The sequence below is a fragment of the Cibotium barometz genome, chromosome 7, assembly GCF_041138505.1.
Source record: "Cibotium barometz isolate CiBa-2024 chromosome 7, ASM4113850v1, whole genome shotgun sequence".
Classification (NCBI taxonomy): Eukaryota; Viridiplantae; Streptophyta; class Polypodiopsida; order Cyatheales; family Cibotiaceae; genus Cibotium; species Cibotium barometz.
This window is the reverse complement of record NC_141052.1, coordinates 36803735-36820870: the sequence shown is the minus strand read 5'-3', so window position 1 is coordinate 36820870 and position 17136 is coordinate 36803735. Positions and strand designations below refer to the sequence as shown.

The 17136-nt window shown below is 39.4% G+C and overlaps 1 protein-coding gene across 1 annotated transcript; it reads right to left on the bottom strand.

Annotated features, from left to right (window-relative positions):
* Positions 1 to 3095: 3095 nt before the first annotated feature.
* On the bottom strand, positions 3096 to 4658 carry LOC147636948 (geranylgeranyl pyrophosphate synthase, chloroplastic-like). Its single transcript, XM_086800537.1, has one exon. The coding sequence runs from the start codon at positions 4574 to 4576 to the stop codon at positions 3557 to 3559; it is 1020 nt and encodes a 339-aa protein (XP_086656663.1). The 5' UTR covers positions 4577 to 4658; the 3' UTR covers positions 3096 to 3556.
* Positions 4659 to 17136: the final 12478 nt, after the last annotated feature.

Here is a 17136-nt window from a genome sequence, read left to right as displayed (position 1 = left end):
TGCGTGTGTGAGAGAGAGAGAGAGAGAGTGAGAGAGCGATCGAGCGCACTGTGTAGCGGCACGGCGAGGCGGCGGAGAGGCGGTAGAGCGGCGACGGCGGCTCCTCCTTCACGGCTGCGACGCGGGAATCCTTCAAGGCGGCAGTTAAGCGGTGAGTGACACACCTTTTGCATTCTGTTTTGAGCTTGCCTTCCTGGTTGTATGCTTGCAGCCATTCGTGGCTCGCATACGGTGTTCGGCAAGTCCCCAGCTACGACCTGTGCGGCAAAAGCGCACAGCACCACCTACATGTTGGTGGGAAAAGCTTAAGGCACCTAATGTTTCAGAAAGACGAAAAAGGCTTCTTTATTTTTAGCATAGGGAAATGCCATCTTCTTAATAATTAAATTATAGCATTGAGCCATTTTTGTTTTTAAAAATGGAAATATATTTTCTCTATTTTTCATGCCTGACACTTGGCTTCAATGAGAACTCCATTATTTTTGTTACTGCATAGGTGCACCATTGTACTAAAAGAAACGCATGCTATTGAGAACAAAAACCAAATATAATCCAAATCACAGTTTAACAATACAAGATTTTGACAAAATTTCATTAGAGAGTACCTAAAAACCTTTTTTCTTACTACGATCTTGTATTGCTTGGTGAGGGTTTCTTCAATTGGAAAAATTACATCATTTGCACTAGCCCTTGTTTCAAGCAAAGATTTTAGGACAAATATATGATATACTTTTATGGCTTAGTTTATATGTATACAACTCATAAATCCGAATGGATGTTGAAAAATAACAAAGCATTCATATAAAAAGCTATTGTGCATTCATACAAAGCATTCATCTCAAGACAACACTTAAAACACACTGTGTGTGTGTGTGTGTGTGTGTGTGTGTGAGAGAGAGAGAGAGAGAGAGAGAGAGAGAGAGTGAGTGAGAGTGAGTGCACGCACGGGCATCTATATACATCACTGTTGATACAACCCCGTGCATGCACAATTTTGATCATCAATACAAAGTGTTGCTACAACTATAAAAGAGATATTAAGCTTGCTAAGGTAAGTATACTTTACTAAAAGCTACAGCCCCTTTTGAAATAACTTTAGGTACAATTCATTACCTCTAATCTGCAATGCTATGCAAGTAGCCAACATTAAGTTCAATCCACTATTCCAATTCTATGCAAGTAGCCAACATTAAGTTCAATCCACTATTCCAATTCTATGGAAGTAGCCAACATTAAGTTCAATCCACTATTCCTAATTTACGAATGCTACTAATTCTATGCAATTAGCGTTTCTCGTGAGCTTTTGTGAACATGGACAAACTTATGTATTGAAATTAAACAAGAAGAAGAGCATTCTAATAGTATAATACTTGAATAAGAACAATGGCACTAGTGTACACAATGGGTAAAACGAGAAGAATTGTGCCACATGTATTGGCCCTCAAATGCATGAGTCAAGAAACACACACACACACACACACACACGTGTAAAAAGTGTGTGTGTGTTTTTGTAGAGAGAGAGAGGGGGGGTATGTGTCACGAGTTGCGTTTTACAACCCTTTTATGACAAAGGGATATGGTTGATGAAGTAGCATTCAGAGTAAGGGTTAGCCTTGCACTCACTAAGTGGTAGAAGGTGCACACCAATCATAGGAGACATCCAGCCCAAAGCAAATGGCTATATGGAGACGATATCAAGCCAAGAGCTCTAGAAGATACTAGCTAGAACTCAAATGACTATATGTGGAGATGTCTACAACTTATACAAGGAAAGTCTAGAGTAACTTACAAAACAAGATCAAAACAATTGAAGGAAAGGACAAACGAAGACGAGAAAAACACAATGAACCCAAGACATGTAGACTAGAGAATTCCATCACGCACTAATGAAAATCGACGGAAGTCCCAAGTATTCCAACTAAGTGGGCAAATACCCACATTTGCAAGGATCTCAAGAGGCCATTGAAGAGCCTTGGGGAGCCCTATCACGTGCACACTCTCCCAACAAGTGTGACGTGAACATGCTTCTACCCGTTGGCCAACTCAAAGGTCGCTCGTAAGGCTATTGTGCCAAGTCAATGTAATATTGTCCAAGTGCCCAATGAGCAGCCAAGTGTAGGCAAAGTCAAGGTCTTAGTCATATTCTTGTGTAATATTATTCATTATCAATCAATCATCATCAGAGTCATTGAGAGCTCAATAGCAATGCTACCATTGAGTATCTCTATTCATCATTGTATATGCTTCACATTCGTAATACATGGTAGATTAGGTCACCTCTCTCTACTATGTATTGTGCATGAAAAGAGGCAGTTTGTTGTGCATGTGTTTAAGTCTCTATGTAAGCACTAATCGCAATCAATCAATCATAAACATACTTCCGTAAAGCACATATGTTTGCCCCAAAGCATCCCCTTTTAATCCAAAAGGACCAAGCTAAGACAAGGGTGAACATCCCTTGTTGATAAGGGGTTGGAAAAGAGAAATTTCTCCCACTTTGACCCCCAACTGGCAAAAAGACGGGGAAATTCAGCCAACAAAAAGGCAACCCCAATCCCCATATCTCATTCTTGCCTCCCCTTGTCATGGACAAATCACAATAGTAGCAAGAGTTTAGAGCAGCCCTGTGGAAAAAAAAATCAGCAGAAATAGAGAACCAGATGAAACTAGACAGAATTCTTCTTCGACAAGTTCCTGGTTTGGTTATTTTGAGAGCACCAAGTGAGATATTAAGTGACCTTCTGTATTCCATTTCTATATCAGTAGAGCTACTACTCCACAATAAGAAAGAGTTTTTTTTTTGGGGGGGGGGGGGGGGGGGGGGGGGTTGTGTGTGTTTTTGGTGGGGGGCAAGGGGTTTCTGGCCATTGGGACCCAGTGCAATGACTCATGCATACGAATGTTTGTATCTTTACATTCCATTGTTTAATTTATTCACTGTGATTATTTGCCAATAAGAAAACTGCTTCCACACAAGGCTTACCTGAAATTCTAAAATTGAACCACCTACCAAACCACAATGGAATGCCATGAGCCGAACACATTTTGCATGCAGGTTACAAGACATGGATCATGGAAGTGCATGTACACAATTGTTGAGCACTTAGATGAACATATATATAAACTGCTGTCAACAACTCAGACATCATATTGATGTGCCAACAGTACCATGTTTTGTATCCACACAACAAAAAACTGTACACTAAATGGGCTTCAGTACAATACAGTTCTTACTTTTGTTGGAAAACCAGGCTACCAAGGCTATGCCAAAGAGAGGACCTCAAACGTGTCAGAGACATGAAGGGCTAAGGAAACAAGGAATACATCCGCAAGACATGCCATACCGAAGCTTAAGTGAGCTCAAACAGCTCAACCGCTATTGAGCGTGATTCACAGCATGTTGGGCAAAACCAGTTTGACCAAATGAAGTGCACAAAATCTGCATTTTCAAAGATGTGGCAAGGGAGTACTAATAACAAGATCAGATGAATGCACCTGTATTCGAGCAGGGTATGCAATATGGACCGGTTTCGAGACATGTATTGATATTATCACTTTAATCGATGAGGTCTAGAACATAATCTGCAAGCTTGTTAAGAGGAGCAGCTTTGATGGGGTCAAACATGTCCAGTTGATGTTTTGCTTGCAGATTCAATTGTTGGGCAAGCTGTTTGGATTGCTCAAACCCTAACACATGGGTATAGGTGGCCCTTGTTCTGTGCCCATCATCATCAGTATCCTGATGGGGGTAGTCCAAGATATCCACCACAACTTCAAAGAGGAGGCTGATAAAACGCGCATATCGACGCAATCTTTCCACAGCAGCTTCAGACCCGCCTCCCAGGATGGCCCCACTGGCAACTGACCCCTCGAGAAGGGCAGCAGTTTTATGCAGATGGATGTAATTCAGCATTTCCACATCAACACAGGGGTCACCTTGGATGGCCTTCTCAACAAAAAGGCCAGAGACAAGCCCATCGACACCTGCAGCCTTGCCAAGTTCAAGGACAACTCGGGCCAGTTTCTCTGGGGCGACGCCTTTGGTGGCGCAGATGATGTGTTCAAAAGCAAAAGCCAGGAGGTAGGACCTTACCATGGGGGTGGGTTGAAGATCTGCTTCTTCATGGAAGATGGACATCTTGTGGATCAATTCGACGGCGCAGGCGGCAGGCATGGCGGCTTCCGGGGTGCCGCCGACAATCTCGCAGGCGGCAAGGCAGAGAGCGGGGCGGATTCTCTTGCCGCTGGCGACCAGGCTCGCCTCTGCAGCATTGTGGGCGATCCGCGGCGACACGGCCTCGTCAAGGGCAGCGTTGACAGCTGTGACCTTGGATAAGAGGTAGGCGTTGAGTTCCCCTTCGCTCTCTAGCCTCTCCACCATCGCCGTTTGCAGCTCACTGTTCAAGCGTGCACATATGCGAGAAGGGCAAAAAGAGGAGGAGGCAGAGAGGGGTCGTGCGAGAGAACTTCCATGAAAGGAGGAGCATCTTGCGGCAGAGATGTTTGCTTTGAAGGAGGATATTCTGCTGCAGGAAATTGCTATGGAGCGCGGATGAAGAACGAGATCCAACACCATGGCAGTGTCACGGACTCTCTCTCTCTCTCTCTCTCTCTCACTCTCACACGCGCGCACACTTGTTGGTAGAGATACACTTGGTTGATATAATATAGATATTTCATTTTGTCATGTGGTTACTTTATAGAAGCACTTCATTTTGTCATGTGGTTACTTCATTTTGTTATGTGGTTACTTTATAGACAAGCACTTGTACACTTGTTATGTGGTTACTTTATAGACATGCACTTGTACACTTGTTGGTTGATATAATAGATATATTTCATTTTGTCATGTGGTTACTTTATAGACAAGCACTCTTTGTTGTGATGCTCATTGCAAGGCTGATGAGACCACCAGTGAACTTCCATAATTTAAAGGAGCACCGACCAACGCATACATACAAAGAGGTAAACAATTGGCGCTTCTAACAGTTGATAGCAATTGGTTATATGGGTTTTTAGGTTTATAAGACGATGTGTGGAAGAATGGGGTGTGGGTACCAATCTCGTAAAGAAAAAGAGGATTGAATCTATTTGTCTTTTAAAGATGACTACTGAAGATTTTGCATAAGAGCTATCGCCCCCTACTAATTCTACTAAAATTTTAACCTTAGGTTCCCTAGTTCTGTTAAGATTGAACCTTAGGTTCCCTAAGGTTCAATCTTCGAACTAGTCCTTCCCACCCAATCCCCCAACAAGTCCTCCCTGCCCTCCCCTCCCCTACCTGGAGCGCCCCCAAACTTTGTTTCGCATCCTTGAGGCCCCCTATCATCACCCCCTCATCAATGCCAGTGCATCCTCATTAGTGGAGAGAGAGAGAGAGAGAGAGAGAGAGAGAGAGAGAGAGAGAGTTCATGCCTACAGAAGGCCAAAATGGACTATACGAGACAAATACATAATTGAAAGATCTTATTGATCTTGAGCTAAATCTATGTTCCACAAAAGAAAAACATATAAGAAAACATCCTACTCATCTACTAGTAAATCTGCCCATGAAGAATCACTTACAATAACTTCCACTAAAAATCACACGGTATTAGCTTTTTTCTAGGGTTTCTCTTTGGGTTTTCGCGAAAATCCTCAATGAGCACTCTACCTTCATGATGGACTATCCACTTGCCTTCTTTTTGAGTTCTTAGCGAATTCTGTATTCTTTTTTCTTGAGTTACATGGGGGTGATTTCCTCAAGCAATCCATATCCTTGTACCCTTAAGTTTTTTTTCATCGTTTGAGAGAGAGAGAAAGAGAGAGAGAGAGACCGCCGTCTTTGCAAATCTTGACACACGATCTCACCTAAGAGAGAGAGAGAGAGAGAGAGAGAGAGAGAGAGAGAGAGAGAGAGAGAGAGAGAGACCTTATCTATGACCCTTGTCTGTGAGCACCTAAAGGTTGGTGTTTGGTTGAAGAAAGCAACTTCACCACTAGTTTTAGAGGAATTTTGGCCTTTTTGGGTCTCCAATCCTCATCTAGGAGGTATGCAAACACAATTTATAAGGTTAAATTCGATTGTGATGAGCGGAGGTCATCTTCTACCTTAGAGCCTATACCATGCATTTGAGATTTAAAGGCATTGAAATGACTAGCAAGACTATCAGGTTTCATTTCTGAGGCAAAAAAATGATGCTTACGGAGAATCATATAATTTTTCACCTTAGCTCAAAGGTCTTGTCAAGGTTGCCCCACACCTCTCTTGCCATATTGGTGAAGTAGACGTGATGAATAAATTTTTTCGAGATGATGAGGCCTAAGGCCTACTCTAGCGAGGGGCCTTTCATTTTGCTTGCATCTTGGTTACCTTTATTGATGTGATGACCTCCCAAAGCCCCCCCCCCCCCCCCCCATCAAGTGAAGGTAGGTTTTCCATGTGTAAAAATTATTACCAATGAACTCAATGGTGATGGATGTTGTCATTTATGTGTAAATATGAGGAGGTCTTAACTCCTCCATCAACTAAAGTTAGGCCTTAATTTTTCCATGTGTAAAAGTTATTACAAGTGAACTTCTCAGTGGTGATCATGGTGGATGTTATCATTTATGTGCAAAGATCAGGAGGTCTTAACCCTTAATAGAGTCAATGTCTAGCCCATTATAACAGGTCCTTTACTCCAAGTATAATAATGTAAAACCGTCAAAACTCACAAGAACATATAAACAAATCACATAACCATAGCTTAGACAAAAATATTCAAGAAGATAAAGACATACTCATTTGGCACACTCTACCCACCTACGTGTGTGGCTCCTTCTCCCACAGGCAGTCATACTTCACCTTTTGACAAACGATACAATTACGAACAAAAGCATCAGCATCTTTGCGCTTACTAGGCCAATAAAAGAATGCCTCCAAAGCTTTCGCTGTAGCCTCAATGCCACGATGGCCTGCATAAGGCGGAGCATGGCATTTTGTCAAAACCTTCTGCCTCAACTGAGATGTGACACACAATTTGTCGTGCATCATCAAAAATCCTTCCTTGAGAGAATAATGATCAACTCGCTCTGTTCCTCTTATATAAACGTCGCAAGTTTTTCTTCTCAAAATCCTACCAATATTCTCGTTCTTTATACAAGAACACACGAGGATAGCCAAGTTGGTCTTGAACAGTGGGTCATGTTGCAAAAATTCACTCATATCTGTGATTTAACAAAAGAAGAAAATTAAAATAGGAAAAGTCGAAGGATACATATCTTGTTTGGAATAACATCTTGTGAAGGTCCATATTAGTCCTAATATAATAGCCCTTATATAATATAATATATATTATAACATGTCCAAAACACTTTAAAGAGTATAAAAGGCTTCAATTTATTAAATTCATGATGTGACCCTTAATGAACTAAGCTAACTAAAGCTTTCTCTTTATTCCATGCAAGTAGCACCATTTTCTAGAAGGGTTTAGCTCTTTCTAGAGTCATAAAAAATGGCTTTTAAAGTTCATAAAAGAATGGCTTTTAAAGTCCTCTTAGATCCTATTAGATGAAACTATATAATGCGATACTTCCTTCTATTTATATATACTAGTGGGCTAACTCATGCCTTCTTTACATGAATATGATTTGCAACTTGATATTTTTCAAATTCCTGGAGCAATAGAAGCCTACCTCTCCTCCAATCTCCAAATTGCCTCCCAAACAATGCTCCGAAAAAAGCATATTTTTAACCAATCCAAATAAGGACAAATCTTAAATCTATCTAGTTTTTATTTCAAAACCTCTACAATATGTTGGTTTTATAACTAAAATATATGAAAAATCATTCCTTAAAATAAGGTCTACTTAAAATCTGAGCTCGTTTTTCTTAATTCTGGCCAGTACAAATACACTAGAATGTTGTTTTTTTCGAGCCCTGCTCCCAAACCTCTAAATTCTTACCACATGGTAGCTTCATGAAACTCTTCCTTTATATAATACTAGAGATAGAGATATATAGATACATATACAAGGTTTTAATAAGCTTGAAAACTTATTTAATCTTTCGTTTTCTCTGTGATGAAATCCGTGCATAGCAAATTTGAAAATTGTTTTGAGCTTGATCTAAGTCTTTTAAAAGTCATAAGAGTATGTATTTGATCGAATACATTTCACCTTTATTATATGTGTGTGTGCGGGTGTTTTTATATTGGGCTTTAAAAAGCTTGCTTTTAAACTTGTCTATATACTATGCAGTCTGTGTGGTTTTGAATTCATCAGATGTATATGGGTAACTTTTGAGAGAGAAAAGGATGGTCCTAATATAATAGCCCTTATATAATATAATATATATTTCCCAAAATAAAACTAGTCTAAGTTTAATCTTTCTTCTAAGAGCTAGTCGTTTACTTGCATGGGGAATATATGATGAAAATATTGATGGGACATTAAGTATATATGTATGTGTGTGTGTGTGTGTATAGATTTATACAAACTTTGTTTAAATGTAAATTGATGGGACATGCCCTTTATATGTACAACACAATAAAAATATAATCAAAATGTCAGCATCATAAACTGTTACACATGGGAGTCCACCCACGCACGGAAATCCATCCATCACTGTTACACATGGGAGTCCACCCACGCACGGAAATCCATCCATCACTGATCATCGGGTATCAAAATAATATATGTGCCAATTGGCATAGTTCACAGGGGCAGGCTTTAAATTTGGCACCCGTACGGGCGCCTTTCACAATTTCAAGTGCCAAATGGCACCTCCATTTTCTGGTAAAAGTGCCAACATGGCACTTTGAAAAAACAAGGGAAGTGCCCAATGGCACCTAGCCTTAGGGGTCTAAGTGACCAGGGGTATATATCCTATATAATATATATAATATAGTACACAATGCATAATAAATATGAAAAGTCTTCAATAACTTGAAAGTTTTGAAAGTCTTCAATAATTTATGATGCATTTAAAAATTCTCTTGCTATAATGTATTTTGTGTGATGAGAAGACTTCTATTGAATTTTGAAAGCTTAATGCACTTACAAAACTAATATGTTTTCATTATTCAAAGTAAAGTGGTTTGTTATTAAAGGGGCACTCAAAATTTTAGCCAAAGGTGACATTTTGGCACCCATGGTTGATGGCAAAAGTGCCACTAGATTTTCTATGGCACCTAGACTTAGGTGCCAAATTTAAAGCCTGCACAGGGGTGTCCTGTCAAGAACTAAAAGTAGAACACATGGATAGACAACTTGTAAAACATAGACCAAAAAAAAAAAAACAACAACTCGTATCACCCCACTAGAAGCTAGATTTCACAAATTCTTTGTATAATATCTCAAAGAAACTTGTGAGCATAGCTTGATGAGAAAAAGATTCCTTGCATACGAATAGCCGCGTAAGAACTAATTTTAAGGTTTTTGGAACCTTAATATTTGTAAAGCTTTTACACGTTCTGGAATTTGGCATTCTCGGCTGCAGGTTCCGAGGAGTTTCGTGGAGAAGGCGAGTGTGTTCGTGCTGAAATGGGGAGGAGCTATGCGCAGTTACTGTCACGCATTCATATGCTGAGGGCGCCGCTCACAATGTGAAGCAAAATGTCGCTGCTGTGCCTTCGTCTTTAGCTGCCACCCCTGTCAAGCTTTGGAATTCAAGCTATGGGAGCTCAGCAGGCCACCACCCCTGTCAAGCTTTGGCCTTCGTCTTTAGCTGCCACCCCTGTCAAGCTTTGGAATTCAAGCTATGGGAGCTCAGCACCCCTGTCAAGCTTTGGAATTCAAGCTATGGGAGCTCAGCAGGCCACCGCTCGCTGAGGAGATAACAGCCATCTGGTGTGTGAATGAAAATGTAAGAACACCGGTAGGATTAGGGGGGAGTCGGACTCCCTCGTGTGTGTGAAAATGTACGAACACCGGTAGGATTAGGGACGGTTCGAGGGAGTCATGCTAACTTATTACTAACACTACTTAATATTAATAATATTATTATTAATTAATTAACTAAGGCTTGCCAGCCATGCTAGTTAGTTTAACTATAGCCTAGTCTAACTAAATTAGTTTAACTAACCTGGTGATTAAAACTAACTAACTATTAACACTAACTTAATACTAGCACTAATTAATATTAATAATTAATTAACTAACAATAATCTTAATACTAACTAATTACTAACACTAATTAATATTAATATTAATAATACTAACTAACTAACTAACAATAATTCTAATACTAACTCACTAGATACTAACCCTAAACTTGAAATACTCTCACACACAAGAGCATGCACACAAAGAGGGCGAGAGGGAAAGAGAGAGCTCTTGGGCACAAGGAAGCAAGAGCACACTCTCATTCAATACTCAAGGGAATCTCCTTTTTCTCATTAGAGAAATTAACTTATATACATTAGAGTTATAAGCTTGGGTGTCCACACCTAATAACTAGTTAGGCACCCACCTTATTGTCTAACCATTTAAGTACAATCACGTTGAAATTACAATGATTGGAAAGAGTTATAAATTCTCGCTTGGGTGAGCAGGGGTGACAAAGATCTTTTAGGTGATGTCCATTGTGTAAGTACATACTTTGGTGACAATCAAGGGTTTACGCCTGCTCTTAGCTCATTGTAGACTGCTCATCTGCATTTATAGAGAATGCACACATCCATTGTGATGGTGTAGACCCGTTGTTTGGTGCATGTAGGTGGTCCTTGTTAACCTTAGGTTAGCATTGCTCAGCCCAAAAGATCGAAAAAACTTAGCCATTTGGCTAGGCAAAAATGGAACCTAGAGTTGGAAAGAAAAGAAAGAGAAGCTAAAGCTAGAATGAAAGATTTAGCAAATGAAGAAGAGGAAGGAAATTTAAGGTCTGACGTCTCTAAGCATTTTTGCTTAGAGAGAATCATTCGAAGTGATAAGACTAAGTGATCCATGAAGAGCAATCCAGAAGAAGTTTTTGAGGGACCCACCATTAACACCAAGGAGGTGGATCTATGGAACCTAAATATATGTATATAGCCAAAGACCTCTCAGCAGATAAAGAGAAAAACCTCATTAATCTTCTCAAGGAATATTGGGACGTGTTTGCATAGTCATACTTTGACATTAAAGGAGTGCACCGCTCTATTGTCATGCATATGATTTTGATTATGGCTGAGTCGAGACCTATCAAGAAATAGCCATGTGAAATAAATCCAAAATATGATCAGCTCATCAAAGAGGAAATCTAGAAACTCGATTCATCTATGAGATTGAACACACAGAATGGGTGTCCCCAATTATGGTAGTTACTAAAAAGAACGGTCACCTAAGGTCTTACATCAATCTTAAGAAGATAAGTGTTGCCACAGTGAAGGATAGCTACCCACTTCCCTACGTTGAGCATGTATTAGAAAGAGTAGAAGTGGGGAAAGAGACCTACAACTTTCTCGACGGTTTCTCAAGATATAATCATTTCATGATTGATCCCAAGGACCAACATACGGCATCCCTTGCTACTCAACACTGGGGCATTTTTGCTAACAAAATCATGTCCTTTGGACTTACCAATGCTCCAGCCACTTTCCGAAGACTTGAGCACATATTTTAAGGAACTTCTCCGAAAATGCTTGGAAGTATTCGTGGATGATCTGAATTCATGGTGCGCCATAGTGTAATTATTTCTTGGACACATTATCTCTAGGAATGGCATATCCATTGATGAGAGAGATTAAGGTCATTCGTGAGCTTCCAAGGCCCCTTGACTTTAAGGGTGTCTAGAGATTTATGGGTCACTATGGATACTATGAAAGGTCCATCTTCATGTATGCTGAGTTAACAAGACCTCTTTACAGGTTGCTAATTATTTTTGTGTGGACTGATAAATGTGAGATCATTTGAAAAACTAAATAAAACATTAGCATCGAGCTCCTATTCTTAGGACACTAAGAGGGGATGTGATTTTTCATGTGCACACTGATGCCTCTGCATTTGCCATTGGCTGTATCTTGGCACAACTAGGCGAGAGCAATATGGATTTTCATGTATGCAAGCAAACAACTCAATGATTTTGAGAAGAACTACATGGCCATGGAAAGAGAAGGTTTAGCTATGGTCTACACAATCAAGAAATTTAGACACTACCTTCTCGCCAACAAATTTATGTTCTTTGTGGATCACTAAGCCCTCTTATATTTGGTGAACAAACGTTGTGCCACTGGCCATGTTACCTAATGGATGTTGATCTTATTGGAATTTAACTTTATGGTCACGGTTAGGAAGGGTTCTCAACATGTTTTAGTTGACCATTTGTCTCAAGTTCCTAATGGTGAATCTGCCACAAGTGTGGAAGATGGCCTACCTAATTCCTATTTATTTCACTTGCGCATAGTACAAAATTGAGTCATGAGATAGCCCATTTTTTATCGAGTGATTTTTCCTTGGACAAAGATATCACTCCTGATCGGGCTCATAAGTTGGCTAAGGTAGCTGCTCCATATACACTTATAGCTTGCAACTTGTATAGATAAGGCAAGGATGATATTTTGAGGCTATACGTCCATGAAGATCATTACATAGAGAAAAAAGAAGAAGCCCATGCAGGGATCTATGGACGCCACTTTGCTACAAATATAATAGCACGAAGGATTTTGCTGGGTCATATGTGGTGGCCTACCCTCTTTGGTGATGCATCCAAATTTCTCAAAAGATGTGATGTGTGCCAAATATTTTTCGTCACACCGTCTGACCATGACTTTCATTATGTCCTTCCAACCTTTTGCTAAATAGGGCATAAACTTTGTAGAACCCATTAGTCTTGCCACCTACCACACCCAAGCTTGCTACAACCTTTTGCTAAATGGGGCATAGACTTTATAAGACCCATTAGTCTTGCCGCCTGCCATACCCAAATTTGCTACATCAGTGTGGCCACATGCTAAGTGGGGCATAGACTTTTATAGGATCCATTAGTCCTACTACTTGCCATGCCCAAGCTTGCTACATCAGTGTGGCCACATGCGATTGCACCAAATGGACGAAAGCCAAGGGTGACAATGAAAGATGATGCTAGATCGATGACAAAGTTTCTTTATGAAAATATCATCACCCAATTTGGTTGTCTGTTAGAGATTGTCAGTGATCGAGGCATGCACTTTCTAAATGAGATAGTGGCCTTATTATTAGATAAATTCATGGTAATCCATAAGAAGTCAACACCTTATTATCCACAAGTGAATGGACAAGCTGAAAGTACTAAGAAGGTCCTTTGCTCAATCCTCTCACTAAGACAATTGAAGCCCCATGCACAGCTACGAGCAAAAGCTTTCAACTACTCTTTGGGCTTATCGTACAGCTTATAAAGTTGTGATTGGGCACAACACCTTTCCGCCTTATTTATGGCCTAAATGCTATCACCCTATTGACATGTCGATCCCTACACTAAGGGAAGCAAAAGAAGCCAATCTTAATGGACATGATATGTCTGAATAATTGGTAGAGCTAGAAAAGCTGGATGAATCAAGGCTATATGCAATGGTGGTGGGAATGTGGACAAAGAAGTCTCAAAGGAAGCCATTATGGGGATAATTGGACTCGATTTTGGGGAGAATTATGGACAGAGAAGTGCCGAAGGAAGCCATTATGGGGAGAATTGGACTTAATTTTGGGCCTTTTTTCTCTAGAGAGAAAGGGTTTATACCAATACGAAGAGAGCCATCGTAATGAAACTTTTGGTAGTTAGATGTTTTCTTATATTTTTTTCATATATTATTAATAAAGAAATACAAATTGCATTTTCAAAATACGTATAGCACACTCACTGTCATTTTTTTAATATATAAAAACTAGAGTGTTGTCAGTTCATTTAATATAGGTAGTTCCTCCCTCTAGAATTTTGAAACCTTCTCTTCGAGGTTCTAAGCTCATTTAATGAATTGTCTTCCCTCTAAAAAATATAGGTAAATCTTCCCTCTAGAATTTTACACATTTTGGAGGTTATCTTTTTTTCTTTCTTCTTTTTGCATTTTAGGTTAGTTCTCTTCTTGCATCTACTTTTCCTTAATTGGCGACCACACGTCCTAGGTGTCTCTACTCCTCTATTATAATATGCAATAGCTTTGATATGGATAATCATAGATGGATTCCTACCACCATCTCTATTGGTAGTTGGGTTATGTTATAGACAAGGAAGAGAAAAAAGGCTACGAATGAGTTCCTCGACACTTATAAAGCCAGAGTTAAAGATTTTAGGTTCTCTGTCATAGGAACAAGTATTAAGGAAGTCCTCATACAACATGCCTACATGCACTTAGAATTGTGTTTGCAATGTTGGCCTATTGACATTCCACTCCATAGACCAAACTGTATGTCAATGTGTTTTAAAAGGATCTTACATTAAAAGGATCTTACATTAAAATAGGAGAAGTGGAAGGATTTACATATCTTGTTTGGAATAACATCTTATCGAAAAAGTACACTTGGTCCAAAATGCCTGTCAAACTAGCTTGATACACAAAAGAAAACATATATCCCAAGCCAAAATTCACACTTTTTCCAAAAATAAAATAATATGCTACAAAGGAGCAAGAAAAACAAAAATTATACACGTTATATTTTTCAAACTACATGGTACTACTAAAATCTCCAAAAATAGTAAAAGTCATATTTTAGTCAAAAGACCTATGATAGCTCAAATTTATGAGAGTCGGGAATCTAGCACAAAAAGTGAGAAAATGTAGTTCTTGAGACTCGATTAAAATTTGATGATGAACATGGTCAAACATGGCTTTTAGAACAAGCTAATAAGCTCTTTGCAAGGCCTGCATAAAACTTCCTCTTGCTCTTGGGTTTAAGGTGTGAAAGAGCCAAGGGAAGAAAAAAGGTTTGAGAGGGTATAAAAGAGTCTCTTTGAGGTAACCTTTTTTCTTTTTTAAAAAAAAGGAAAAAATCAATCTGTTTAGTGTTGGAGAAAAACTTTTTTTTTGTAAGGCTTTCATAGCCTTTATTATAAGACGCATTTTTCAAAGGCTTTTGAAAATTTGCATTTTTAAAGGCTTCAATCAAGCCTTTATTTAAAGCTTTGGTAAACTTTATCAAAGGCTTTTATTAATCTTTTGTTCTGTCTTTTAAAACCTCCGATAACCTTTGTATAAATCTTACATTTTTTTGGGACCAATAGATATAGATTTATAAACCAAAAGGCTGCTTTTACATCTTTATCCCCGATTTAACATACTTCAGGCCCTATTCAACAAGTTACAAATCAAAGTCCATCTATCATCCTCAAATACAAAAGAAGACTTTTCCCATGATATTTGATATCCAAGCTGGATACAAGCTTCAATCAAGAGCTCAGAAGTGCATCCTTTAGGTGATTGTTCCTCCAAGACATTCCCCTTTTTGGACCAAACTTTGACAACTGGTCTGGTACCAACTGGATTCTCAATAAAACCCACAAAAGTATGGCTTCACTTTTTTGTACCATCTTTCAGTCCTTGGGCGAAATTTTACTGGTATTACCCTTGGCTTCAGATTTGTTATTACCTGAATACAAAAACAACAACTAGTTAGGCTCAACCCAGTATGCCTGAAAGTTTCCCCTTCCATAAAGAGAGTCAAGATATGGCTGCTTGCAATGCCTGAATCATCGGCACAGTCTCATCCTTATTCAGTTTATTAACCAAGTGTATAGACCAACACATATGAACACATTTATACATCAGCCCTGTCACATCAATCCCTGCATCAACTACTTTTTGAAATACAATGCAATTCTTGGTGTTCTTGATTTCAACTTCTTTTCGAAATACAATGGAGTTCCTGGTGTTCCAGATTTCCCAAAGGCATAAATATCTAATTATGTTAAAAATAGAATCAGCATGTTCCAGATTTCCCAAAGGCATAAATATCTAATTATGTTAAAAATAGAATCAGCATGTTCCTCACTGGATGCCCATCTTCCAAGCAGCCAGTCCTCGCATTGTCCATGCATCCAGTATAGCTATAAACCCATCTGCCAATTCTAGACGAGGTGCTTCTTATAGCTGGGCTATAAGAAGGTGCTTCTTATAGCTGGGCTATCCCAAAAGGTATGTTTCCCATCTTCAAGAGCAGTTTTACATCTAGGACAACACCCACTAGTATTATTTCTCTGCACCAGTTTGATCCCAAGAGGAAGAGCTCCCATACATACTCTCCAAAGAAAGACTTGGAACTTAGTAGGAATATCCAATTCCCAAATTGTCTTTCATCTTTTTCTCCAACTATTAGGACCCCATCTTGTCCTTCAAATTTTGTTGCAGTAAACCACGTTCTCCTCAATCCTTCTCAATTCCTTATACAAGTTTTTAGTGGTCCCTCTATCCAGCTTGAACTCATTGTGCCAGACCCAGTCTTTTATCCAACAAGATTCATCATAGGCAGTAGAGGACCATCCTTTTTACACCTCTTCCAACACTAATCTGACCAGTTGTCATTCCCTATAATTCAGGCTAAACTCCTCATCAAGCTGTTTAGGATCCTTCCACCCCACCAAGGCCCTGTCCCAATAGTCAGATAACTTTTTGAGGCCTTTATTATTCATTTTTTTTACAGTTTTAGGACCTTGGAGAGCTAGGGGGTGAATTTATGTGCCCACCAAATCCCTAGGCATAACAAAGAGTTTCCTGAAGCTCTAGGACATCCCTCCCATAGCATCAACCCCAAAGTCTCTTTCCATTTACTACATAACATTCTGGCAAGAGATGAGCCTGTAATCTTAAGGGAGGCATAGGAGAATATCTTATCTTTCCATCCTAGGTCTTGCCACATGCCTTTAAAGTAGACATAAGAACCTTCTACCAGTTCCTTCATCGTCTTTGTCCAGATCTCCTTTTGGTGAAGACACTTAGGAAGCAGTAATGCCATCCTAGCCATTTTATGAGAAGGAAGATATAAGATACCAATGCCTCCCTCTTCCTTGGGTAAAGATATAAGATACCAATTCCCATCTAAGCCAAGCTAAAACCTTCTTATTAGAGCTGTCATTTCTCCATAAGAATTCTCTTATGGGCTTTACAATTCTCTGCCCCAGTGACCTTTCCCAAAATCCAATATTGGGCATAAAAACATAATGTAAGCATTCAGCACTGTGTTGCATATGGACACTCTATCATGGAATGGGACTCTGATGCCTTCCCACTTCTT